The sequence below is a fragment of the Acartia tonsa genome, chromosome 4 (genome assembly GCF_053477335.1).
Source record: "Acartia tonsa isolate MP-2025a chromosome 4, ASM5347733v1, whole genome shotgun sequence".
In the NCBI taxonomy this organism is placed as follows: domain Eukaryota; kingdom Metazoa; phylum Arthropoda; class Copepoda; order Calanoida; family Acartiidae; genus Acartia; species Acartia tonsa.
In genome coordinates this window covers 10556927-10584884 of record NC_137263.1, presented here as the reverse complement: position 1 = coordinate 10584884, position 27958 = coordinate 10556927, and the positions used below count along the sequence as shown (strand labels likewise).

Sequence of the window (27958 nt, the reverse complement as noted above, 5' to 3'; positions counted from 1 at the left end):
AGGGAGAAAGCTTAATACTAATAAAAAAATATGGATATAATTGCATTTTGAAGTTAAAACATTTTCATGTGTATGTAAAAAAGCTACAAAGAAATGGTATAAAGTTTAAATTTTTTATTAGTATACTACCTAACTATAATAGTAGAAAAGAAGAATTTGTTCTGGAAATAGACAATACTTTATTATTACACATTCTACATTTAACATTCTCCACAATGTCAATTTACTTTGCGCAAATTGCAGGGAAAATGAATGGAAATAACACAGCAAGAGAAACAGATAATCAGACAATAATCAGTTTATATAAATTATACAAAAGTAAAGCAATAACTTTATGGGAATCAATAAAGGAGTGAAGGGTGGGGGGCATTTCTCAAATAAAAGTGCCAAACTAAAAAATTTTCCTAAGTAAATAAAAAAAGAATTTAATAGAACTCAAGCATTTGTTCGTAGTTCTACAATATTTTTCTTGTGGTAAACTTATCGAGAAATGCTCCCCATTTTATCAATTTAAATATTACCTAATTAATCACTTTAGTTGACTGTTAAATACAAATATAAGTAGATTATTGTCAAGTATAAAGGATAGTAGATAGAAGACAATACTTGGTACATTAAAAAAAGAGTAAGTTATAGAAGAGATAGGACAATGAACGATAAATAAACCGCCATTTTCCTCTCCCTTCCTGAGTTTTGGTTAGTTGGCAACAAGAGTATTGAAAGCTTGCGACAGAGGTACCTAATAAATCATTATTCAAACCCTATCTAATAAAATTAAATTCAATGAGTATGTGTCATTTTCTGGTCTTAGCACAATTAATGTTTTTTTGTGCCTCTGTTTTTAAAATAAGTAGGTTTCAACTTAAAGGAAAATATAGTTATTATTATTTAAGAAAAGGTGATTTATGTAAAATTCTGAGTTCCATATTCAAAGGGATTACATGCATCTGAAGAATTATTTGTTGTATTTAAAAAATTCACATCAGTGACTGAAACATATTACTTGTACAGTAAAGTAGTTGTAATTTAAAATCATAATCAATTAAGCTTTAAAATAAGGAGAGATAAAAATATTTTTCTTCAAATGCAATATCCCTCAAATCCCGAAAATGGTGATTAGTGGCTTAGTATTTATTTTTTTTCCATTCAATAGATTCACAACAAACAAATCTGAAAAATTAAATTAACCGCGATACTTGATAAGGTGAGATAAAAATAATACAAACCCTAATTATTTAAAAGGATATGAATTATCACAGAGATAGCAAAAGAAGCATTATGTTAATGAGTATGAAAATATTTCCTTTTAAAGAGTAACTACCTATTTTAGCTCTTTAACAGAACTTCACTTCACAATCAATATATATTATTGAAGTACTGAAAAAGGCTTCTTGTAAATAATGTATATAAAATAAAATGGCTTCATAATTACACCCTAAAGATAGTGATTTCTTTAAAGATAGGACAAAAAGTTAACACAAATAAAGTTTAAAAAATACATATATCTCATACATCTACAAAATTGGAATATACGCCCAATATGAGCATTATAATCTTAATTAAACCTAAACTTACAAGGAGTATTCATGTCTTCCATTTCAATACTTTAAAACTAGGTTTTGGCAGTAAAAGGATTGTATAAATAAGATAGATAGATAATAACGAAGGATATGATTTTTGCACAGGTTTAGTTAATTCCAGTAAGGATAGTAAAACCTTAATTTTTGAGTTTAAATATATTTTTAAGTGAAATGAAATTTTATGGTTAAATCTATTCATTTTTCAACCAAACATAAAATTTTTACCTCAAAAAGGCTTGGACGTCATTCCTTGCAAATAAATTTGAAGAAATTGTCCAGTTCAAATATGAAAAACTGCTAAAAAGGTTTTACGTTCCAAATTCTTGGAAAAATGATTATATAAAAATATTTCTAATTTCATGATATATTATCTAATCTAAAGAAACAAGTTCAGCAAGAAATAAAAAAAAATACAACCCTCAACAAAAAGATTATTTTATCATATAATCTTACTTGAATCGTTGCATTGTTTTTTCCTAAATAAATATTATCAAAATTCTAAATAAATAAGAGTCTAAATAAAGTACAATAAAAAAGAAAAGTAGAGCAAGAAAGAAGAATATGAGACTAAGATTTAATAAGGTTAAAGCTTGAGTTTCTGTCTTTCTCACATTTTGGCAGAATTTAAATATTTTTTACACTAGATAACATGAAATAAAATCAAACTTATCCTTTAATTAATTTATAATAAAGATTGTTTAAGATTCAATTTTCTTACTTTGGTTTAAAATGTAAATAAAATAAAAAAGCTTACTTTCGCATGCTTTTAACTTTTATATCGAGAAAGTACAGATAAGTAGACATTATTTTTCTAAACAAACTAGCTGTCTTAGTTTTATACAATATTATTTTACAGTAATAAATTCTTATGATTTCTGAGGTTTATAACAATTAGGAACACATATTACACAGTTACATAGATACAGGGATTAGTCAATACAAGACAATTTATATAAAAATACTTTTTTTATTTCAGAGGAAGATTGATTTATGTACAATTTTGTTCATTCTGCTTTAATTTGAAAAAATATTAATTTATCTTTCATTGACCTATTCCTGCATTCCTGGTTACATATAATAATATAAATATTTGTCTTCTTTTAAATACTGGCAAGATCAATTGTCTATTGATACATGTGATAATACAGTTTTAATGTAAATTATCTACCTATTACATTTTAATTAAAATTTCTTTTTAAATTTTGTTGAGGACGAAATTTTCAGAGGTCACATCGGAAGCTCAAGAATAAGATGGGTAATATGTATTACATTATCTTAGACTATATTATAACTTTATTCATATTATTTAGGATTACAATAACAAAAAATTTTCTTTACACATTCTGATTATCAAGCTCATGTACTGTGTAAAATAAGCTTTTCTAATCCATTTGAAAAGAAGGTGTACTTAGTTTCATATTGACTAAGCCTTTTGAGACCGTTGTTTCCTTTAGTATGAATAAATTAGTCTAAGAATAATGCAATATTTTATCCTGTAAAACTTGGCCCATACTATGCTACGTTACCTTAGCTAATTACAGCTGATACAAATATACGCCGATAAAGGTGGCTCTCACAAAAATATACATGTTATCTTTTTTTCCTGCTCTATGTTGACTTGGTATAAAGGTTACAAAATATTTCTAGTTTCTACTGCTGATCCGTCTTCATTTCTATATACACTTGGGATATACTCACTGGTTCATCCTAGGAAAAATTTAATGTCAATTTCTTTTTGTTTCTTTAAAACTCGATTTCAGTTTAAAATAAATAATTTTTAACAATGTATACATGAAATAAATTTTGCTTTCAATTTAAGGCCAGCAGCAGCCTATCTACATCAAAATTAAACCTGAATTTGAGGCATACATTTTAATTTTACCTGTGAAGTGACTTGACTAGTTGTCATAGATACTTCCGTTTGGGCTAAAAATGATTCTTTTAATTCTGAGACGCTTTTTCTACTATCCATCTAAAAAGATATATTGGTCAAACGAAAAACAATTTATATGAAATGAAATATGAATTATATCATGCAGTTTAGTATTATCTAAATTGTCTTGTTTTGACTTTTGTTTTAATTAACATTTTTGTATTTATTCTTCAAATATAGTTTTCTATAGTAAGTCTTATATTTAGCACGTGTCCTCAAGCATAAAAATAACATATGGAAACAAGTAGTAACTTTGTACAAAATAATTAATGTACCTATATTATTAAACTAAAAGGGATTGTTGCACGAAGTTCACTTAACGAGTTGGGGTACTTGGAGTTGTGAACTTTTAAATGTTTTTGTACATAAATATAGGTAAGCATTGAAGAAAATTAAAATAAAACTTTCCACCAGGCGGTTTTTGAGTTACGTCCAAAAATGTCTAATACGTATGTATAGTTAAAATAACGATATCAAGACTTAATATTTTTTTAACTACGATGTAGAAAGTTATAATCCTTTGAAATATATGCCATTTAAATGTAATTAAAACCATTGAACAGGAAAAAATATGTGGTTCACTAAATTAAAGTTCAAATGCTTTTCGTACAACTACCCCTTTATATTTGTTACATCTTGATAGTATTATCCTTAAAAACTGTTGAGAATATATTTGTAAGACAATGGGTGGATGGGTTCGGCAGGCACATTACTTGATTCAGATTGTAGAAATAGAAGTATAACCCAGACAACTACCTGGCCTTAGTGGTGGGGACCTTTATCGTCTGATAGAAAATTGATTTCTGCTCTTTTAAAGCGACTTTGCTATATATATATTTCTGACGCTATTGGCTGATATTTAAAGACCTAATTGAAAAACAGCAAAGGGTCTCCAACCCGTGGGTAATGTTACATATAGCTTGTGCCTCCCCTATTCTTTTACTATAATATTGTATGGTTAAAAATAGAAATTCTAACCCATTTTGAACAAAACATTAGCTATGCTAAAGGTATTAAATTGAGTGGGGAATGAATACTTCACTCAAAAATATAAACCTGACTTTTAGAATGTAAGCGAGACTTTTGGTACATATACGATCAGACACCCTAACAATTGTTATAACAGGAAGAATAAAATCTATCTAATAATATAAACTTTTAAAATAATGATTAAGATTGTTTTCAATATGAACATAAACAACGCAAAAAAATTGTTGTGCAAAAAACTAAGCTATGTGCATGATTAGTTATATATTAACAAAATTTGCAATTATTGTCTAAACAGAAATATTATGATTTTAAGTTGAGCTGTCTAGTAAATCTCTATTTATAAAGCGAAAGAGGTTTAGTTTATCATAGCCCAAGTAAGATTTTTAACATGTTTTCTAATAAAATATTGAAAGATATTAAAAATAGGAATCTAATCGGTTCCAGGACAAACGCAGGAGTCCCAAACGTCGGAGTGGACAAACGCAGGAGTGTTAAAATATTAATTTTATTAAGTATTTCTATACAGATTAGGTTAGGTTAAGATATGAATGAACAAATAAGCCCCCCAGGGGTTAGGCATTTAAAAAAAACTTATAAGATGGTCTAAAATAGGTTAGGTTAGGTGTCCATTCCGACGTTATGTAAAGTTGTCATGGTTTTGTTATTAAAAGATCATAGTTTTATTATGAAAATAGACGAAAAGAATGGAGATAATTTTCTTTTTTTCTAAGAAATATTAAAAACAAGGGGTAACAAAGTTGAACATAACAATTTAACAGCAATATGTATTGTCATGGCAAGTGTTGTCTTGTTTAGAATATTTACCAAATATTTGTTAGTTAACATGATACTTTTGTCAATCCAGAAGAGGGATCATTGCTTCCATGTTTAACTACATGTTGTGGCGCCATCCCGACACTCATGTTTGTTGGCGGTTCAGGGTCCCCAGGACCATCAGATAAATTATCAAAGCAGTCATTTGCTGTATATATTGGAGTTTTACAATTTAAATAATCATCAAATTGGAAATTATTTTCTGTATCTAAGATTTCGAACTTGTTGTCTTTGGAACATTCTTCGTAAAAATTAATATCAACTTCTCCATTTTCATTAAATCCCATGAAATTAACTTCAATTTTATTATTGTTATCGTTGTTTTTATCACCTTTAACACTGTATAAAGGTACGCAAGTAGTGGTATTTGTAGTAAGCTGATTTTCATTAGTGCCAGTTTTGTCAATATCAACGTCACCTATTAATTCATCCACTTCTGGAAAAGTATTTGGATCTGAGTGTCTGTTTGATGAATTCAATTTAAAATCATTTAAGTTAATACATGAATTATTAAAATCAAAATATTCTTTTTTACATAAACTTTCTTTAAACCCAGGAGGAGTTTGATTATTATTTATTTGGTGAAGATTATTATATTCATTAACAATAGGAGTATTTAGCGGATCTTCTAAGAAATTGTTATAGTTAAACTTTGAATTGTTTACGCAATTGGCTTCTTTTGTATCAAAAACATTTTGTAAATTATTTTCTTTAAAATACCCGCTAGGACAAAGAACATTTTCATATTTCTCTACTTTGTTTTCGAAATTTTTATGGGTTAACTTGAAAGTCTTGTCTATAACTTTGATATAACTTTTAGATTCGAATTTATCGTCGATATTAAGACGTAATATTTTAGGAGGATTGTTAAAATTACCAGTAGGAGATGTCTTGTTTAAACTGCAGAAAGAAGTAGAAATTTGATTACTATGGCTAAGGCACAGAGATACAATAGAGCAGTCAATTTCAGAAAGTTTAGAACTTACGTCAGTGTTGTGAATCATACATTCATTATTTATAGAAATATTATCATCATTAGAATCATAATTAACCATTTCACAAATATCAAGGCAATTAACACCAGTAAAGCTCTGGTTAGCTGAAAAAGCTTGGTCGACCTCAAAAAATAGGTCCCGGGGACAAAAATTTGAAAATAAAGGCGTGTATTTGTGGCGGGGAGTTGTAACTGGCTGAAAATGGAGGCGTGGGCGTGGCGGGGTAGCTGTCAGGCGGGTGGCAAGGTATGGCTAAAAACATCAATACAGAATAAAAATAATAGCTCTTGACATTACTTTAATTAGCTATTGCAAGGTTCGGCAGCCGCATTCAAAGTCATTAACAAGACGACATGTAACTGCCGTTTGGCGGCTAAAAAAATATTACTGATCGTGTATATAAAACGGGGGTTTCGCGGCTGCTAAACACTGTCTTAATATTTTCTGTCATACTAAATTGATTTAATTCAAAATAGTTACTTCAAGGCTACACCTAATATGATTAAAAATCTGTTTTAAATCATCCTTTTCGATAAATGTATAAGTTAAAATCTAATATTTATTTCTTAATGTTGGTATACGACAAGCTTTATTTAGCCTTCATAGAAAATACTACATAAGTTATTAGTTAAAATGGCAAAAAAATTAAATTTGTTTACCTTTGAAGCGGTCTGTACAGAACTGATGGTCTCGTGATGACGGGTGTAATTTAACAACATGACTCCACTACGCTGACTCTCCCGCCCATCATGTTTACCTGTATTATTTATTTTCAATTATTGTTGTTTTAAAGGGGTGAGGCGGATGTGCCACTTTTTGAAACCAAAACTAAAAGACAACAAAGGAACTCGACTAAAAAAAGAGTTACAGGTCTGAGATTTTGCATGGCAGTTGCTATATAGGGGTACAATATGGAACTGTGAAGAAACGGCGGCGCAACCGCCGAAAACCGCCGTTTTCCGCCGAATTTTTTTTGCAATTTCTCGGCGGTTTTCGGCGGTTGCACCGCCGTTTCTTCACTGTTCCATATTGTAACCCTATAAAGCAACTGCCATGCAAAATCTCAGACCTGTATTTCTTTTTTTTAGTTGAGTTCCTTTGACTTTTAGTTTTGGTTTCAAAAAGTGGCACATCCGCCTCCCCCCTTTAAAAATGGTTGCGTGCATCACGACATAATAAGTCACTATTGTTACATTATTAGATGCCTGATATTATGAAAAGTTTGCATTTACAGTCGAAACAGTTTAACCAAAATTTCCATGAAAAGGCCTTGCAATTATGAGAATTAGCATGAGAGTTTTTAAATCGTGTAAACAACCAAAGAAAACAAGAAAATATTCTAATTACCTATGGTACTGTAGGGCGTAGTCTGCGGCGATGGCACATATATCTGGACCCGTTCATCACCACTCGTCACGCCGCCAATATCCGGCGGCGGCGTACAACTAACCGCCACAACATCGGCCACGTCCGGACGTGAAGATATCAAGGGCCGGGGATAATTGTCAAGCGGGTGGCTTATTGTTGTGTTTGTGTTGTTGCCATAGTGGTGGTGTATGTGTTGTGGTAGTTGAACTGGAGCTGTTGTAGAGGTTGGAGATGATACACCTTTAAAAGGGGTTGAGCTGATTCTTGGCTTGTCCCTATGGAGAAAATATTTAAATTATGGAAAAGTGGCAACTATGGTTCTTATATAAAAAATACTTTGGGTCTCCATAAAGCTTAATGCAATTTATCTAGTCCTACTTAATGTATTGACTTAGAAACAGCTAACACGCTTTTTAGTAAATTTTGTTGGGAAAGTACAAACCTTTAATAACTACCTAAACACTTCTAACAATAATTTACTTATGGGGTACATTTGTTTATCATGATTATTGGAAAACGTCCACTTATCGTTCCCTGTCTTACTTATTTATTTCTATAAATTATGAGAAAGCTACGCCACTAGAATTGGTCTTTTACCTGAGTACCGAGGGAAGTATGCCAACAGATTCCTCGCTATCACTGCCAATAGTGATGACAGTAACCCCTCCGGATCCTACGCACGGGGCTTCTCCCGTTGATTGGGTTCGGCGGGTAGGCACCTCGGCCCTGAAATTAAAAGAGTATAATGGTGTTTCATAATAACAGTTAGAATGTTTCATTTTTATGACGGAACCAAATACCACCCCCCCCCCCCTTAACCAAAAAAAGTATTTACCTGACTGGTGCCTTTGCTACTTCCTCGTCCTTGTTTCTAGAAATTCGTTTAGACAAGCTCCTGCGTACAGAGGTCGTTGGCTTCAACGGACACGGAGGTTTCTTGAACACGGAGTCAGACATGAAATTCTTAAACCTAAAAGAAGTGCTTTGTTGTAGCAAGAATCAAGAAATAAGAACATACCTTTGATAGTCAAATTTTAAAAAATGTTTGCATATTAGGTTGGCTTATTTTTATAACCGGCAAAAATAACAATAAAAATGAAATGCGGTGAAAAAAGTGTTTTGGCGGCAGATGCGTTTTCGCTTCCATTTCCCTACTAGTTCACATTTTACTACATTAAGGCAACTGATAGGTAGCAAATCTTTTAGATTTTTATAATTTTAAATGATTTTCAACAAGAGGCAACACGCCTACATATACTTAGTATTCATCTATCTTACTTTAAATATGCCTTACCTTGATGCATAGAATGATGGTCTATGAACAGAAACTGTATCCCCATCATGGATTAAAGATTTAAACGTGTGCTCAAGTTTCTTCGTTATTCCATAAGATTGTAATATATCGATGATACCTACAAAATTATATACTTAAATGTAAAACACTTATTTTGTTTAATCATCGATTTCCTCAAAGTGTCTGGACGAGCACAAAATAAAAATAACGGGTCCGGGAGTTTGGCGTGCGTAAGGTTAGGTTATATTGGATAGAGGTTAGCCCCGCAGGGTAAGGGCACCGCAGATAAAGCCACCTAGGGATAGGAAAAAACTACTCTATATCCTTTATTTTAATTCATTTCGGTGCTCGCCTAAAATCTTTAAGGGAAATTATTAAATTAACGATCAATTTTCAGAAAAATATTTTCAACAAAATAAAATAAAGTTACCTAGAAAAATAAGTAAATTGTCTCCATTCTTAGTTTTGGCAGGTATTCCTCCCCAGGTTGATATTTTATCTGCCTGTTCTGCCGTTCCATCCATAGAATAATGATCATCTACGTCTACTGTAATGGATTCAAGCGGCGTTGAATGGGCTATCAACCGTTGCTTCATCTCAAGCGGCGGTGGGTTGCGCCGTACACCCGCATCGGTGTTATAACCGCCACCGTGTGTCTCTCCGTTCTCACTATCATCAGTTCCGCTGGATCCCGCTGGATCATCACTGTACCCAACCAGAGAATCCACACCAGGTCCTGTCGTACAGATAGGAGCTGATGAGTCTTGACAGATATGTATGCCAAGTAGCAAGGAGTAGTCCATGATTCTGAGAGACTCGAGGGCCCTGCAGTCACGCTCTATTGTATCCATCAGTGCATTGTAGATGTCTGGATGTAGGAAAATGCCATCTGGATACATTTCTTTAAAGTCTAGGTCTTTGTAGGTGGGCTTGCTTTTTCGTCTCTCTTTTTTGTCAGCCTTACGACCAAATGTTGATCCCTTAATTATATTATATCATTAGGTATATATTTTATCATCAACTAAATAAGGGCTGGATCTTTAAATCATTTTAGTGGTGAGCCAGATCGGGGTGAGCCAACTTTCCACTAATGAGAGCACAGCATTTTATGAAATGCCGCGCTGTGATTGGCGGAAATTCGGCGCACCCCGATCTGGCTCACCACTAAGATGATTTAAAGATCCAGCTAAGGTAAATGATATCAAATCATTTTAATAAAATGGGTTTTATTTGGAAATTTATATTTTTGCTTATTATTAGAAGTTTTGTCTTATTTACCTTGAGATCAAACTTGTGATGTATTTCTAAAGCTGAGGGAATCAGATTTTTCATTGCAACTATTCTAACATTCTTGGTGTTACAAGAATAACAATAGAAGCCGAAAAATTTAGGTAGCAATGTTCTGAAATTCTGGTGAAGATTCAAATAATAGGCTGGTAAGATTTCTTGTAGGAATCTAGATTCTTTATGGGAAACAGTTTTACAGATTATCTCGTCATCCTAAATATTAATATTATTGTCTAAATAAATAGAATCTGGCTAACAACGCCTGAACGTCCTTAAAATGATTAAAATGTAAAAAAAATCACACACACAAACTAAAATTGTTCATCTAACCACACAAACTTTGTTTTATCCCTAAAGACTCATCATCGCATTTAATTTATTTCACAATTTAAACACCACAAGAAATCCAATACCTAATAACATAACTCTAGTGGCTAATTCATAAATTTAACCCTAAAGAATGATAGGGTAAAGCGGGGCGAACTCGGTGTTTTTTTCGGTTTTTTGAACCTGCAAATCGTAAAAATTATTTTTTTTAAATGGGACCAAGACCAGTAGAAAGATCTCGGAAAAGTCGATCAAGTCCTAAAAGGACGTAAACCTAGGACTTTGGGAAGTTTGTCAAAATTGATCTCTAAAACGGCACCGACTTCGCCCCGCCTTGAGGCGAAGTCGGTAGGGCATTTTCAAGCTTCGAAAAATCGATGACGTATTGATTTTATTACAGCATGCCCAAAAGGTAAAAGTTGCTAAATGTAATAAAGAGTATGCACAAAAAATTTTATTAAGATAGGTCAGTTTTTTCTACCAAAAAAAAAAATTTTTCCTAAGTACGCGAAATTTGACTTTTTTTTCAAAAAATGTTTGATAAAAAACATAAAAATACTACTAGAAAATAATAACTTTTTATGACTTTAAAGGCCTGATCCTTAAAATTCAGGCAATTTTGAATAGATTTTGCCAAAAAAAAATTAGTTCTATTAGCAAAATTTCCTAAAAAAATCAAGTTGAAAAAAAGAAAAGTTTGGCAAAATCTGTGGTCGATTTTCCAGCTTCAAAAAACCTATGACATATTGATTTAATTACAGCATGCCCTAAAGGTTAAAGTTGCTAAATGTAATAAAGAGCATTCACAAAAAAAATTATGAAGATCGGACAATTTTTTCTACAAAAAAAAAATAATTTTTTTTTAAGTACGAGAAATTTGACTTTTTTTTCTCGAAAATTTCACTTTTTTATATAAAATTGAAAAAGTTAGTATAAAAAGTGAAAAAACCGAATTCGCCCCGCTTCACTCTTAGTCGATTTAAGAAAAAACTATACAAGCTTTTTTAAAGTTTTAAACGGAAATGGATAGCCTGTTAGATTCTTAATAAGTCCCCTGAAGACGTCTAAGCTCTAGCTTACCCGTTTTTGTCCAACTTACCGTTTTTCCGACCGAAGCAAAAAAATCGAAAAAAAATTTTTTTGTCGTCCGACTTTAAGACCCAATAAGTACCCTAAAAATTCATCTCACAAAAATTTCATTTAATACTTTTTTGTAGGCAATTTAATAAGGAACAAATTTGATTTTATGTTTTTTTCTGTCAGTCGATTAGAACATGGAGAAAAATGTCATTTAATGAAGGTGGTCAAAAAAATACCGACTTCACCTCAAAACCGAGATCGCCCCGCTTTACCCTAGGTAACAAGCTTTTTAAAGACTAATAAGTATTATGGTTTTTATAACATACTGTCCTGCCACAACTACCAGAAGGATGAAGCAGCCAAGTTTACCTGCGTTCTGTAGAATATGGAGCCTGAAGCACCAGGATTGGATAGTTCTACCATAGGTTCTGCACACAGGGACACTAGAAACTTCTCTCGGTCGATTTCGAAAATATCTCGAAACTTCCTGTAAAATAGTCAACTTTAAGAAGCTGTGACATTTTAAGTCAGTCAAGGTATTTTTCTACATTTTGGTAAGTGTATTTTAAGTATTTTTAACTACAAAAGAGCGTTCAATCAGATTAACATTGCATGCTTTGTGTTCAATATACAAAACCAGCAACTAGTCGAAAGTAATCATTAAATGGAGAAAATGGGTATTGGAGAGAATCTAAGCATTGAAAGTTTTGCAGGGAGGAAGGGGACATTTGACATTAAATTATTATGAAACCCAAATTCTTAAATATTGATTAGAATTGTATTGAAAACTAGCAGTGTCCACCATACTTTCCACCAATTGTTTATCTTTACTACTAGCGGCTTCGCCCCTAGCCTCTAGGGGCTACGCCCTATACAGTTATGGGAAGTCAACCCTCCTTAATAGAAATATTCAAAAAAATTATTCTTTGTTTAATTACTCGGTGGTAAAATTAAACCCAGGTTGTGCGCTTTACGCACAAAAATTTTAATTTGTACAAATTAAACCCAAAAATTTCAATTCGTAAAAATTAAACCTACACAAAAATTAAAATAAAAAAAATATATTTAAATTTTCTTTGTTTTTTTTGGAGGGGGGGATTCGCCCCATGTTGCAGTGGGGTTCCCCCACCCCAATAACTGGTTTTTGTTTACAAAAATTTTGAAAAATAAAAAATTTTGGAAGTGGGGATTTTTTTATTTTTTGGGGGGTTGGGGTGTCCCACCCTCCAAGAAAATAGCTTAAAACCACCAGAGGACCAGTAGGTATATATTACCAGAAGGGTAGAGCCCAATTTGATCAGCAATTACTGAGATTTTACAAAAAATGAAGAAAAAAAAATTTTTGGGGGGTGGTTTTTTTTTATTTTTGGGGGGGTTAGGCGTGTCCCACCCCCCAAGAAAATAGCCTAAAACCACCACAGGACCAGTAGGTATATTCCCTGAAGAGTAGAATCCGATCGGTTCAGTGGTTACCGAGATCTTAAGGGACAGACAGACAGACAGACGGACAGACATCAAGCTACTTTGTATTATAGATAGTTTATTGTCTTATCCCCTAGGAGCCCTTAAAATTTCAAAATACACACAAGTTTATTGTAAACAGAGAGATATCTTGCTAACGATATGAAAAGATTAACGTATCGGATAACGTATTATTCACCTGAAAGCGAGAGGAGCATATGTTCTAAATTTAAAATTTGAATAATTATGAGCTGGAGTCTTGTGTTGAGATCCATCCCTGAAAATACAATGATTGTAAATAAAGGTTTTATAGGAATAGGAAAAATTTCTTACTGTTAATAAACTAACATTGAAAAGGTATTATACACACGTGACACTATAATATTTAACTCCTGCAAATTGGTCGATATTTTGTAATTAAAGTTCCGAGCATTTTAGACAGATTTCTAAAAAATCTTTGACATGCTAAAGGTGGCATTTGACCATTGGAAAAGAAACAATTCTAAGGGAAAAAAGACACAGAGAAAGCATCATGTGAATGATTTTAGACATCTTTAGATTCTCTAATTATTTTAAAGTTAGTAAGGAAACTCCTTTTTACGAAAGTTGATGAAATGTTTACCTGGAAAAGAAAACTGTCTCTATGGTGTAGAAGTCAGCATGCAACAAGTCTCTGTCCTCCTCCGAGTTAAGATTGCCCACACTGTTGTGTATGCCCAGCTGGATGCTTCCCATCAGCTGGGTAGTTTCAAACTTTTTGTACGTGACCTCACCGTCCTTCTCCCGCCTGTGTCCCAACTTCTTGCCCTAAAATAAAAAGTATTTTGTTGCATTGAAACATTTTTGGCATATCCAGTATTATGCTGTTTAAAATAACATCTTTTATTGACCGATAAAATAGAAACAAATCGTCAATTATTATAATTTTTTAACATAATCCTATCTTATTAATATGAAAAGCTATGAATGAATTTCAACTTTCTAGGATGTTTAAAGATGGACTACTTATACTTGGATTTTTGGATGAATTTTTCGAGTAGGTTAGATTCATTAAGGGTTGGAGGAACCCTTTGATCAATAAAACATGGTATTGAAAAAGAGGGAAAGGAGGAAGTATTGATGATATAACTAGTATTAAAATGAAAATGTCAGTTATTCTTGTCGGCGTTAAAAATATTAAAAATTCTAAGTAGCTCTAAATTCAATATTCATTCCTATTTCTATTTTCGGGTATAGTCCTTTCCACGACATCCCTCCATAAGGAGCGATTCTTCGTATTTTTAAAATGGCTTTTTATAGGTTATTTTAGGTTAGGTTAGGTTATATTGTGTTAGGTGATTGCCCCCACAGGGTTAGGTAATTGGCCCCGCAGGGTTAGAGCCCCCCGCAGGGGCTAGAAATAGGAGAAAAGCTACTGTGAAAAATACGAAGAATCGCTCCTTATGGAGGGATGTCGTAGAAAGGACTATACCCCTATTTTCTAGTCTTACCTTAGCAATTCCATCTCTGGTCTCATTGCCAGTATAGGACAGATGTGAAGTATTTCTGTTAAGGTTGAGACTTGCATCTGCCTCGGAGGCGGGATAATCCTCTTGGTCAGGCGGATCCGCCACGTTCACAGCTATAACCACGGTGTTCTCCGCCAGCTTATCAATATTCTTTTCGGGCTGAAATAGTATATAGAATAAAAATACCGTGCATTTTCTACATGTAAAAATAAAGCTACAATCCAATTAAGCAATGAATACGCAAAGATGTGTTACCAACCAACAATTATGGACAATCTAAGACAACTAGTTAAAGTTGTAGAGTAGCTTTGCTGCTAAATATTTCCATTAAATCTCATTTCTAGGCTTCTAAAGATAATTTTATAACAATTGGTTTATTAATCAAATTAAATAACTAAATCCGTGTTTATTGTTTGTTTAAAAAACAAAAAAAAACAATTGAATCATTCATCTTAAAAATATTTTGTTTTTGCCAAAATAAAATATTACCTCATGTTCAAACTGTTTAATTTCTTTCATTTTTTGTCATTTTTATCTGCAAAATTTATGCAATTATAAGACTCATTCTAAGCATCACCCACTTTAACAAAAATACTGTATAAAAGTTAAAATAAACTCATCCAAACAAAAACACTAGAATAAATAAAAACAAAATAGAACTCTGAAAAGATCACAGTAGTTAGGCACCAAGGAGAGATAGTTAATCTGTTTTACATCCAACTTTTCCGCCATTTAAACTGGATAATACAGCATATTTTTAAAATTACTTACATACCAAAAAACTAGATTTGAAATGTCTTTAAAATGAATTTGACTGGCGGGAAAAAAGCTCAAGCGAAACAGTTTATCTTCAGATGACCTATCACTCCCTGGTCAATATCACCCTATTAACAAGATATTTAATCACATAAGTTGACTTCTTATTGCCATAAACAAAAAATAATAAAATAATAATAATTTTATTACTATAGTTTTAGTTTTCTTATCTCCTCTTGTTTTAAATCCACTCGTAATGCTAGAACTTGTCGCACCTAAAAAAATAAGATTAATGCATTTTTATGAAAACAAAACTAAAGGGGTAGTTGCACGAAGTGCATTTAAACTTTATTTAGTGAACTGTATATTTTTTTCTATTCAATAGTTTAAACTACATCTACAGGACATATATTTGAAAGAATTTCAATTTTCTACCATGTAGTTTTAAAAATATCAAGACTTGAAAATAATATTTTTTGGATATTATTTGCAACATAAATCAAGTAGGATGGGATGGGGTAAAAGGGTGGATAGGTGGGGGAAATCGTTATTTTAGCCAGCTAAGAGTTTCACTTTTTTAGATAATCTGGTTTAAGATCCAAGTAATAATAAATACATTAGCGCAGTCGAGATACATTCTTTACCTTACTAATTTCTTTATATTATTAATATGATAATTTGATAGATACATGTATAAAAATCCATAGAATCCTCTTTACCTCTGCATGGCTGAGCTTCCAGGTACCACTTGACTGGCTCCCACAAAATTCAGTCACCTCCTGGACTGTCTCAACATTCAATATGGAGGCTATCTGGCTCACACGAGAAAACTTGTCCCTGATTGACCAGGTGGTCACAGAGGTCAGGAATGAGGTCAGTGACCTTAGCTCCTTGTCAAATTGGAGCCCGCCTGAAATAATTCCATTAGTGAAAAGAATGAAAATGATTGTTTAATTCGATCAATCAAAATAAAAGAAATTTTATATGGTTTATAATCATTAATTCATATTTTATCTGTTTAGAAAATTAATTTATACCCGCACCATGCACATGCAGACGAAATGAAAAAAACCTGTAAGGGGGGGGGGGAAGTTCTGACACATTTGCGTAAACGGTGAGTATAGGCTTTATCTTTGGACTGAGAGGATAGGTTATTAGGGATAAAATCATTCTTATATGATGAATTTCCCCCAGATTTAAGATTTTTTGGATAGGCCTCCAGGTTCTGGAGCTCCAGGCCTCCAGGTGGTCTCTGTACAGGTAAAAATGAAAAAAAAAAAATTTTTTTTTAAAGTTTCAGGTCAACTTATAAAACAAAATATGCATCTTTTTTAATATTATTCACATATTTGAAGAAAAAATATGCATATTTTGTTTTATAAGTTGATTTTTAACTTAAAAATTTTTTTTTTTTTCATTTTTACCTGTACAGAGACCACCTGGAGGCCTGGAGCTCCGGAACCTGGAGGCCTATCCAAAAAATCTTAAATCTGGGGGAAATTCATCATATAAGAATGATTTTATCCCTAATAACCTATCCTCTCAGTCCAAAGATAAAGCCTATACTCACCGTTTACGCAAATGTGTCAGAACTTCCCCCCCCCCCCTTAGTCAGTAAAAAAGAAATAAAGATTACCTAATCTACTAAAAGTTGACTTAAGAACTGCTTTCTCAAGAAGTAAAGTGACCTCTCCAGCCACAAGGGTCACAAATCTCTCATAGTTTCCAGGAGTAAGACCAGCCTTGAAGGTTTTCAATAATGTATCCAGGTTAAGAATCAGACCTGAAAATTATCAACAAAAAATAATTTCTCATGCAAAACAGAAAGAACTGCCTTTTATTAGTAAATTAATGCTTCTTTGTTAATATTAGATGGAACAAGCTTTTTATGTTAATTGGCCTAAAAGGGAACTTTAAAAATATGATTTTACAACAAAAAAACAAGAATTTGTAATAAACATTACTTTAATATTGCATTTCTTTAACTAAAAAATATCCAATTTTCTTTTTTAAACTTTAATGTTACCTTGTACAAAAGGATCATTAGCTTCATATTCAGCAAACTCAGCTTCGTTGATATCATGTGAGGTGGAGGAAAATCCCTGCATCAACGGTTTTAAACTTGGTTTCACTGCCGCTGTCCGCAGAGCGCCCATGCCTGTGTCCAGGACAATGCGCAGCTTGTCGGTCACATTAGCCAGGCCTGACACACAGCTCTCGATTTTTTCAGCCTGTCTTGGCTTTAACGATGATCTTAGATTACCAGTGTCATTCTGAATAAAATACAATATGCACTTCATTTTAATTATAACCAATTTATAAAGCTATATTCTTATTATCAAACAAAGATCACTTTCCTTCTATTTCTTTTTATTATCAGAAGGGAAAAAGTTGTAAAATTTATAGTATTACCCATAAGCTTCATTTGACACAAACAATTAAAGATAAAATATTTATATTTATATAACAGCTTTTATCATTTTAAGTTGGTGAAGTATCACGTATTACGTACCTGAATTGATGTTTGCAACCTGTTGAGGTACTCAGTGCCTGTTTCAGCATTGTTCAGATACGCCAGGAACAGCTGTCTTTGTTTTTCTGTGTCAGAGGCACCTCCTAGTTTACCCTGCTGCAGGGAGGATTGAATAACAGTATACGCCTGACAGTTTGTCGTATGGTTTATATCTTATTATAGAAAAGGTAGGGAGTTTGTGTATTTGAAACAGATGGATTGATTCCCCAACCAGCTAGTTTCAGTAGTCAAGAAATGAAAACAATATTTCCTCATTAAATAATATTCCATGCCACAAAACTATGGTTCTGTTTTATCTACTGCAACATTTAAAGGTGGCAATGTTAGGTGACTCCCTACAGAGAGGAGGCGAAGTTAAAAGTCATAAAATTTTCAATGAGATTTAACAGTAACATGATGGTAATACTAAACGTAATTAGGGCTTACTACATTAGTCTATTATGATTGAAAGATAAAAATAACATGCCTGATCTAGATATGTGCTTGGAAAGCCTAGTTTCATTTGATTCTGAAAAACCTAAAACAAATAAAAACAATTTAACATTTAATTGGAAAATGTTGCAGGTTGTATGGGAAATAATATTTCATTACAAAAAATATTTGCTTTACTCAGAGCACTAGCAATGATCATTTAAAGTTAAAAAATGAGCAACAACATGCTAGAAAACTAAAAGAATAGAGGGGTATAAGTAACTCTACCCACGGGGTGTGGACCCTGTGCCGACTTTGAAAAATGACCATTAGCGTCGGAAATATAAAAACAGCCAATTCGTTACAAAAGAACAGGAAGCAATTTGCTAACTGACGAAAAAGGTCCACACCTCTTGGGCCAGGTAGTTATACATCTATACACATTTATTGAAATATTGTACCTGACAGAATTCAGATTCCAGAAGTGTACATGCGTTGTTGATGACTGCACAGATAGCATCAACACTGTTGCTACTGATTGCCCTATAAACACAATGAATCTTATTTAGGAATAAATTATGAATAAGAAAACATCAAACAAACTTTGTTGATATTTTCTATAAAAAATTTATGAAAACCAAATAAGAGTTTAAAATATATGTCATCAAGACACCCAAGAAATTATGTTATAATATGACAATCAACTTAAATCAGAAAATATATTTAATCCCTCATTTTTCTTAATGACAAATCTTAGTCTTCGTGGAACTGCCTTTTAAAGAAGAAAAAAAAATAAATCTTGAACCAACCTGTTGACACACTTCTTGACAATGAAGAAAACGTCGTCCAGCATGGATGTTGTCTGCTGATCTGCCTCCATGGTATCAAGCTCAACAGCCTGAACAACAAATAAAAAAAATATAAAGGGGGATTCAAGCAAGCCCCCTTCCCCTAAAGAAACTAAACTTAAATTTTTTAATCTATTCATTTCTTGTTAGGTACCTACTGTTAAAATGAAACATTATTTTGGAAAAAACTAACGAACAAAATTATATTTTCTTCAGTGAGAATTATATTCTAAGAGGAAATCTTGGAGTAAAAAAAAACATTCTTCTAGTGAAAAAGCCCTTCATGATATGACCTACCTTAGAAATATTCTCTGACATAAAGAAGTGTTCTAGTAGTATATAATCACTCATACACTCTTGACATTCCCTAAATACAAAAATGGGTTTAAGAATTTCCTCATTATAGATGATTCATCTCATTGGACAAGGGGCAGGGCCGAGATTATAAGTGAAAATCTCCACAGCCCACTTCCTTTCTCCCTCCCCCCCCCCCCTTCTTACCCACTTTCCTTTAGTTTCAGAACAAAACAAGTTTTACGCCAACATTACGCAACAAAAATATTCAAATTTTCATCATTTCAAATGGTATTGATTTGCTGAATCACGGCCCCTGGATAAACCTAGCTTATTTCATGTATTATAATTGGAGATAGAATATGCCTTTTTTTGAAACACCCTAAAGTATACAAAGATTAATTTGTTAAATAATAAGGCACATGAAATTAAAATAATAGTTGATGTAAGATTAAGAAAGAGCAATAGGTTTACACTAGAAAAAATTGTTGAATAGGTACACTTCTAAAAAATTAACCTTACCTGTTAAGCTGACTTGAAATAAGCATGTTTTCAACATCTTCTAAATTTCCCTTCTCACTCACCTTAAAATATGATCATTCATATAATTATAATTCTGAAAATAAGATATATATTAGTTGGTTATATGCAGGTTCTTAAGGGATAGGACAAGGGGTGATAAACTGATATACATCCTCTACGATGATAAACAAAATTTCCTTTTCTGTAAATTAAAATTATTACCTAGTTGAAAAGTTTGGAAACGACCATTTACAATTTGAAATAGAAAATTTGTTGTTTATCAGTCCGTTTTAATGTTTACTACTTAAGGTCTACAAAAGGGCTTTATGAATCATTGATTATCTTTTATTATATTTACCCCTATCATCCCCCTTCCCCTCTAAAACTTCAACTATATTCACCTCAATATCCGCAGCACATCGTTTTCTTACAAATCTAAAATACATTTCCACTCTAGCTTGTAGCAAGGTCATCTCACCTGAAAAGAAACGTTTGTTATTAAATATATATACAGGTGGTGATTCTTCCAGGTCTGTGTACAACTCTTTAGGGGGAGAAATTATTAGGAAGGCAGTCCTACCATATTTCAACATTAAAGGGGGTGTTGGCACCCCCTAATTCACGCTTATGTATTTATTAGTTTTCCATTGCAAAAATATGTAGAGATATCTAGAGTAATTGGCGTTACATAAAGACAGACAGAACAAGACAGTTTTTTTATATTTTAGATTACACATATCTTGATAAAATCCGAAAACGATCTAAATAAAATGCATTGTTAATGTGCATTTCATCCAATTTAAAAACTTTTGAGGCATATAATTGGTTTATTTCTTTTTGCTAATCTATCATGAAGGTTGGGTTAAATAAAACCTTCTAATTTTTGCGTACACGGATAAATAACTGTCTGTATGAGATAAACAGACATTCTCATATTTTCAATTTAATATATTCTATTCATTGACAGGATTACTGATATGTTTCTCGGAGAAGAAATCCATTAAGACCTCTTAAAGCAAGAAAAAAATACATAGTACATGATAATGTTACTTAAACTAGAACATTCCAATGAAATTCCCTTTATTTTTAAAAACGAAGCTTTTCTATAATTAGGTCCATCAGTACGGCCGTCCATACCTAACAACGGTTAGCTCTTTTCGTTAATTTTGACATATTAGAATTATCCTATCGATTTCAAACTTTGCATGCTGATTTCTATAATAGTTAGTTACGACTCAGAAAGCGTTGCAATCTATAATCGTTACCAGAAAGTCCGTACGTCAATTTAAAGAAGGCTGATTTTTAACTTTTTTGATAACAACTTCGCTTTGCTTTTAAGGATTTTATCATCGTTGTCTTTTGTAGAGATGGATCACAATGAATGCAAATCTTCTCTAACTGATGTTGTAAGGATTCAGAGATAGTAATTAGGGAAAATGCAACATTATGTATTTTGTATAATAAATTATGTTTCTTTCACACGCAACCTTGTTCTAGTAAATAAATCAATATTAAAGGTTAGAATGTAAAATATTTTTAAGTTTTAAATTTTTGTAGATAATAGGTATAAAGTTGTTTTTTGTTCCACGATTTATATTATCATTTATTGCGATTTCCCTCAAATCTCATCTGGGTCACAAACGAAATTTTCAACAAGGATTTATGCTTATTTTAAATTAGAAAAGATTAAATAAATATAATTTAGAGCAGTCCTGCAGGTATTATAGCAACCCTGGCAGTCCAAAGTAGGTTTAATTTACGTTCATTTTTATAGACCTACTTTAACTTATTTAGGTAGTAACTTTCTAATCCTATAATATAAAGTAATAAGTTTTTTTGTCTGTAGCGAAGGATCTCGCTAACCGCTGAGCCGATATGGTCCTTCTTTACAATGAAGCCTCTTATAGGCTCTAAGATGGTTTTAGGCTATCTAATCATTTTTAAATAAGTCTGGGTATGGTTTTAGGCTATTTTTCTGCCCTTCGAATATAGAGCCCCTAGATGCTAGGGGTACAGCCGCTAGTATTAAAAAAATTAAATCAAAGAAAATTCATTCTTGAGTTAACACAAATATTACACAATTGAAATGGCAAATATCTTTCCTTTTCAAGTATCTATAAAAGATGATAAAATTTCTAGATAAAAGACGTTTACGTAAAAGATGCCTAATGAATAATTCTGAAAACTGCACAGCCTGGCTCAGTTAGGTATAGCAACCATCCATTCTAATCCTTTTAACAGATGGATTAGAGATATTGGAAGAATAAAATGCAAAAAAAAAAAGAAATATTGAACCTGTTTTCATCACGCAAATAGCCTTAATATTTTTAAAGATTAAGGTTTTTAGATTGATTAGTTAACATTCACAATTTTAAAAAATAATTTACATTCTATAAGAAAATACTACCTACTATTCTAATAAAAGCCTAATGTATTATATTACCTAGATATTATAAAATACTATTTTAATTTATTTAAATTTATGTATTTTATGTAGTAAATACATTTGGTTTATAGATATGTAAAAATTAATATTTGTGTAGTTGAATTATAATGCAATGTAGCTATGTTTATTATTTTATGTAACTGAAGAGTAAAGTGTATTTTCTTCCCTCTACAAGAATATTGGAAAACTTATTATTTTATTCAAATCTTATTCAACAGCTGTGCAAATCTCTTGTTTAAAGTCAAAACATCTAATTCTCTTTATATTGACATTATTCAATATATTTCAAATATTGAATTATCTGATACTTTACAAGGATGGAAATATCATAAATACGAAGATCGGCATATCAGATGGACAAACGAATATTGACCAACACAGAATGGCTACCTTTAAATTTATTTCAGGAATAATCATGCAAAGTTGGAAATAAATGGGACGATTCTTATTTGCTTTAATTTATTAACAGGGCTATATCCGTTACGGTTATAATCAACTAATCAACAATCTTCATAAAAAAAGTTTAGATGTATTTGTCACAACAAATTACCCCCCTCCCCCTCCCTTTAAAAAAAACTCACCTAACAAGGCATCGAGATCTCTTCCCTGTAGCTTGTGCTCCTCGGATTTTCCAAGTGAAATATCACGGATACGATTCACCTAAACACACAGGGTTTTTGATCTGGAAGTAAACCCTGCTACGGGGGGTGTATCCACCTCCTTTAATTTTGCCAGGGAGGGTGAATACAACCCCCTGAACCACCTTATGCACGCCATTACTCTAAACGTATTGGTTTAAACGAATGTATTTAACATGGTCACGGATCTCTAACTTACTAAAACATATGACAAATAAAATAATTTGATTATATTAATAATTTCTAGTTTGTTTTTGACGGCTTTCTCAAGTTGATTATAAAAATGTAATTATGACTCATTTTTGGTTGTGATTAGTAATCAATTCTACATGAAAGGATTTTTAATGACACATAAAAAAACTCAATTAAGTTCAAATCATTTTATGAAAGTACACATCCTATAAATAAAATACATTTTAGGAACTTAATATTGGTAAAAAAAATTAAAAATATTTATAGTCAATAATCAAAAGAACATTAAATGTCTTATTTTATACCAACAATCAGACAATTACCCCTTGCTTCAATTTTTTTTTGCGAAGAGAAAAAAAATTGAAAAATTTTGAATACATTCCAGTGAACAGCTTTAAAAAATCTTTAATACTTCCATTGCTCTTTAATTGCCTTTGGAAATTTTGAATCAGGTAAAAAAAAATTCATATTTTTCAACAATTATGCCTTATTTTTTACTAATGTAGATGATTTTTGAAATATGAATGGATTAATGCTATTTTACAAGTTTAATTAAATGATAAATGTTTCTTCCATCCCTACATAAAGAAGAAAAGCAACTTTATACAATCACAAAAAGTGAAGGAATTTTCACGCAATTATGTTATTAAAAACTACGTACCTTGTCTGCAATACCTCGTCTTTTCTTAAACTCCAAAAATATCTTACTAGATTGTTTATCACATTCTTCCTAAAAAAAAATATTTTCTTACTAACACAAGAAATAAGATTAATTCTTATGAACTTAAATCTACTAACAACCCAGCCTTGTCGCCAAAGTAGTTGCTAGATGCCGAAAAATTAAATCCCACAAATTGCTATTCATTTTAGTAAAAGCTATAAAAAAAAACATAACATAGAGAAAACATCCTATTCTTCATCTAAAATTTCAAAAAGAAATAATAAATAGTTTAAACTCTTTATTTTAAAACATTTTTATACTTATGTATTACTTCAATTCATAAATTAATTTCTTGAGGAAAGTGAAGATATACACGTGACTAAGAAGTATAAGCAGTTAAGCTAGCAATAACAAACCATAATATTATTTCAAACAACAAGTACCTGTAATAAAGTCATAACAGTTGGTATCCTACCAGGACCATAATACGTCTCTATCAAAGGTTGGTGAATATCTACAATTCTGGCAATGCCTTCAAACAGCAGCGTCAAGGTGTCAGCAAAGATAACATTGCTGCGCTTGTCTCCTGGTGCCGTGTCCAGAGCCTGTTTCAGATTGTCCTTGCTGGCAATGGCGAGCTTACTGCGCAGGTAGGACATAAACTTGTTCAATCCCTCGTCATGCATGTTGATAAGAGGGAATATTTTGAAGAACCTTTCTATTGATGCTAAATCTTCGGCCGCCACAGCTTCGTCAAATCGTCGGTTTACGATGCCGCGTACCTTAAAAAATAATCTATAAAACAAAATAGAATATATGTCCGTCCGTTTGTCCAATCCTTAGGATCTAGCAATCAACAGATAGTTTTCAGTCATTAACTTGTTCTTATTAAACAAATATAAATTATAATTATGTTTATCATGGTAATAAGCGTTGCATGTTTTTATAGTGGTAGGATAAAAATAAGTATAAGGGGGAGGTAAGTTGTGCTAAAATTCCGTAAACTCTAAAATTTGGTATGGTAGTTGCTCTAATGTAGTACACTATGGTACATATCCAGGTTATACCCGATTAAAGCAACTGACATGCCAAATTTTAGAGTTTTACTTCTATTAATTCTAAATTCTTAAAACTCACATTTACGGAATTTTAGCACAACCTACCTCCCCCTTTTTCGTGTATTATTTATATAAATTTTTACTTTATTAACAGCTTGATGAAGTGTAGCAATACTCTGATCTAGACTTGACTCATTGCTTGATTTGTTATCATCCAAACCGGTTTGTTCCTTCACCAACCCACGAGAAGTGAGACGCAGCACATTTTCGTCCATAGCCAGAAACCTATAAAATATTTGTTGAATTGGTAATGCATTGATGCAATACATACATGGTTACAATTAAACACACTAAGTTTTTGTTCAATTTCGTCCAGATTTTTTACGGAAATTTATAGTTTTCTGATTTTTAGCAAGAAATATTGCGATTAATTTTAACTACCTACCTATACATAGGTTAAAGGTAACAAACCCTTTTATGTAAAAGTTCAAAGTGCTTCTGGTTACGAAGCTAATTGGGTGTAATTGCCCCCTCCCAAATATTCGTTTAAAAATAATTGGAAGTGAGGTCAACTTTCACACCCTCATTCCGTCAAATGCATTATATGTTTAGGGGGTTTGTTTGGGGGTTTCCTTTTTTAAGGGGCCAACAAATAGGTACCTTATACTCAAGCTTAATAATGATTAAATCACTGGAGATTTTACTCTGAGTTATGTAATTACTATTAAAAAAAAACGTAACCCCTGGATAAGAAACATTTAGAAATTCTTCTTTTTTCGAAAATTAGTTTTGAACTTATTAAGGGCTGACACTTCACCCAGTCCAGGGAATTTGGGTGGGGCTAACAATCCTTCCCTAGAAAAAAACCTGCTCATGTTCAACCCGCACAAAAAAAATATATTAATGTTAGTTTGTTAACAATACTTTTTTATTCTGATATTAATAATATTAAAGATTTGTGGGACCTGTGAATATGAGCAGCAGCTTGTTCATAGTCTTCATCGTTTAGAGCTGCAACAACACCATCACTGCATCGTCTAAAAATATGTACAAAGTAGAACAGTGTCTGCCTCACCGTGAGTTGTCCTTCCGTCCGTCCGGATCAAGCTTAACAATAAAAAGTCATTTCATGATTATAGACTACTTTCTTGAGGAGTGGGACACACTTTCCGCTCCTCTGAAATCAAAATTAAAAGAAAGGAAATTATTTTAAGTGCATTAAATTGAAGAATAGTTTTCCATAAGATCTAATATCCATTAAAAAATTATATAAGTAATGTTACCTCAGGTCTATAAGATCGTGAACGCGTTGTTGACATTCCGCTACTCGACTCTTGGCAAGGTCTAGAACTTTAACCTTAGCACTGACTTTCTCTGCTAACAAAGCAGTATGACTGATTAATTCTAAAAAAGAAAAATATAGGTAACAATTGAATGTATTAGTTTTATGGAAATATCAGATACATTTTTTAAATAGGTACCTAGTCAATTTTTAAAACAAAAATAACAGTTAAATCCTTAGGTATAAAAAACTTCTATCAAAAATTTCTACTGTCAATATGTGCATTTTAAAAAACAATCTATCAAGAAAAAACTCAAAAGCACATCGTAAAAAAACTTTATTAAAAAAAAACAATTTAACCGAGGTATATAATGCATGAGGGAAAAGTTTTCCATATAAACCCCTACAAGTATAAAATGTTTTTTTAACAGTTTGAAGTTTGAAGTTCTACCTGATAATCTTTCTCCTTCAGATTTAACATCCCTGAGTTGCGGAGCTAGAGTGGTTACAGGAGCCAATCTAAAATTAATTTACGAATTATTATTATGAAATAAATACAATTGCTGTATATGTGAAAATCATTCAAACTTGTATTTTAAGAAGGTTTTGAATTGAAAAGATATAAGTTGTTTCGCCCCCAGACCTTGACAATTGTATCTACTATCTATACATGCTTTTCTGTAAGGTTAACCTTTTTTTAAAAGTATAGTAAGGTATCACCTACTTTACTTGAGCCATATATAATATATGTTCCAGTTGTGCTGAAGGCAATATTATCTGTGTACATGAAATGTCATATCAAACAACAGTTAATCGAATTATTTTACCGATGGAGAAACAAGGAAACTTACAAATGTACCTAATGAATTGTGAATTTATGTTTTGATTAATTCATAATGTTTCAACCTAAGTAGTCATGGAGTAGGATGAGAATGAGAAAATATATATTACCTGATTTCAAGTGGTGTCTGTTTATTGAGTATCTCATCAAGTTCCCTTTCCACTCTCTCCTCATCTCTTCAAAATTTTATTTTTGTTTATTTATAGTTTTAATTATCAAAGATTAAAAAGAATTATAGGGGATGAGGGGCACATTTTTAAAGTATTCTACACTGGGTCATTGAATGTTTAGACAGTGACATTGAGCACAAACAATTCAACCAATATGATTATGTAAAACACGATCTAATTCAAGACAAGATACCCCTAAAAGATCGAGTATAGAGAGGTTCCTTAAATATGCTTGCTACCATACCATTAAATCAAAACCAAGGAAATGGAGCATGATTCTAGATAAGGAGCAAGTGAAGGATATCTTTATTTACATTATAAAACAACATATCATCTACCCCATTTAGCTAAATTTTTGGCAAATTGGGGATGAAAAAAATTGCTTAATTACGGCCCCTGATACGTCACGACTAGGCAAAAATTTGTTATGCAATGATTTTTATAATATAAATAAAATATATTTCCTGCAAAGGTTGGCAAATGCAGCTTTAACATCTTGTATATTTTTCAAAGAATTTACATCAATCTGGGAATGTTTAGGCTGCATTTAATTCTGAAACAAAACAAAACACATCTATAATAAACAAAGAATTAAATAAATCCTAGGTATTCGAGGTCAACACATCTCGTAACAAATTGAAAAGATTTT

At 31.9% G+C, this 27958-nt stretch overlaps 2 protein-coding genes across 4 annotated transcripts; both read right to left on the bottom strand.

Moving 5' to 3' along the window:
- Positions 1 to 155: 155 nt before the first annotated feature.
- Positions 156 to 15273, bottom strand: LOC145316019 (phosphatidylinositol 4-phosphate 5-kinase type-1 alpha-like). 3 transcript variants are annotated; one of them, XR_013878264.1, is made up of 15 exons: positions 15147 to 15273; positions 14640 to 14816; positions 13772 to 13956; positions 13349 to 13426; positions 12058 to 12175; positions 10273 to 10494; positions 9425 to 9974; positions 8995 to 9112; positions 8536 to 8670; positions 8298 to 8426; positions 7680 to 7975; positions 6992 to 7089; positions 3463 to 3552; positions 3107 to 3287; positions 2617 to 2748 (listed from the first exon to the last, which is right to left on the bottom strand). XR_013878264.1 is itself a non-coding variant. In XM_080156288.1 (14 exons), exons 1-14 carry the CDS (start codon positions 15174 to 15176, stop codon positions 3231 to 3233), a joined length of 2283 nt encoding a protein of 760 aa, XP_080012414.1. In that variant the 5' UTR covers positions 15177 to 15273; the 3' UTR covers positions 156 to 3230. The 3 variants fall into 3 exon arrangements, 1 of the variants encoding a protein (XP_080012414.1); XR_013878262.1 differs by having other exon boundaries at positions 2686 to 2819; XM_080156288.1 differs by having other exon boundaries at positions 156 to 3287.
- Cog4 (conserved oligomeric Golgi complex subunit 4) lies at positions 15162 to 27885 on the bottom strand. Its single transcript, XM_080156289.1, has 20 exons — positions 27776 to 27885; positions 27250 to 27317; positions 26750 to 26817; positions 26300 to 26420; positions 25982 to 26053; positions 25160 to 25301; positions 24402 to 24740; positions 23959 to 24027; positions 23049 to 23127; positions 20423 to 20499; positions 20022 to 20083; positions 19503 to 19572; positions 19167 to 19255; positions 18819 to 18900; positions 18413 to 18463; positions 17926 to 18072; positions 17440 to 17686; positions 17050 to 17196; positions 16133 to 16323; positions 15162 to 15688 (listed from the first exon to the last, which is right to left on the bottom strand). Exons 1-20 carry the CDS (start codon positions 27854 to 27856, stop codon positions 15623 to 15625), a joined length of 2268 nt encoding a protein of 755 aa, XP_080012415.1. The 5' UTR covers positions 27857 to 27885; the 3' UTR covers positions 15162 to 15622.
- Between the last annotated feature and the right edge of the window lie 73 nt (positions 27886 to 27958).

Bases quoted from the DNA above. Each gene is read 5' to 3' on its own strand.
- LOC145316019 (XM_080156288.1), bottom strand. From the start codon at position 15,176: ATGAAAGAAATTAAACAGTTTGAACATGAG. The intron at 13,427-13,771 runs GTAAACATTTCA...TTGTATTTTCAG, and splicing joins GAGACAGTTTTCTTTTCCAG to GGATGGATCTCAACACAAGA. The intron at 3,553-6,991 runs GTAAACAAATTT...ATATCTTTTTAG, and splicing joins CTGTACAGACCGCTTCAAAG to ATGGATAGTAGAAAAAGCGT.
- Cog4 (XM_080156289.1), bottom strand. From the start codon at position 27,856: ATGCAGCCTAAACATTCCCAGATTGATGTAAATTCTTTGAAAAATATA. The intron at 25,302-25,981 runs GTCCCACAAATC...AATATTTTATAG, and splicing joins GCTGCTGCTCATATTCACAG to GTTTCTGGCTATGGACGAAA. The intron at 16,324-17,049 runs GTAATCTTTATT...GAATTATTTCAG, and splicing joins GTCAACTTTTAGTAGATTAG to GCGGGCTCCAATTTGACAAG.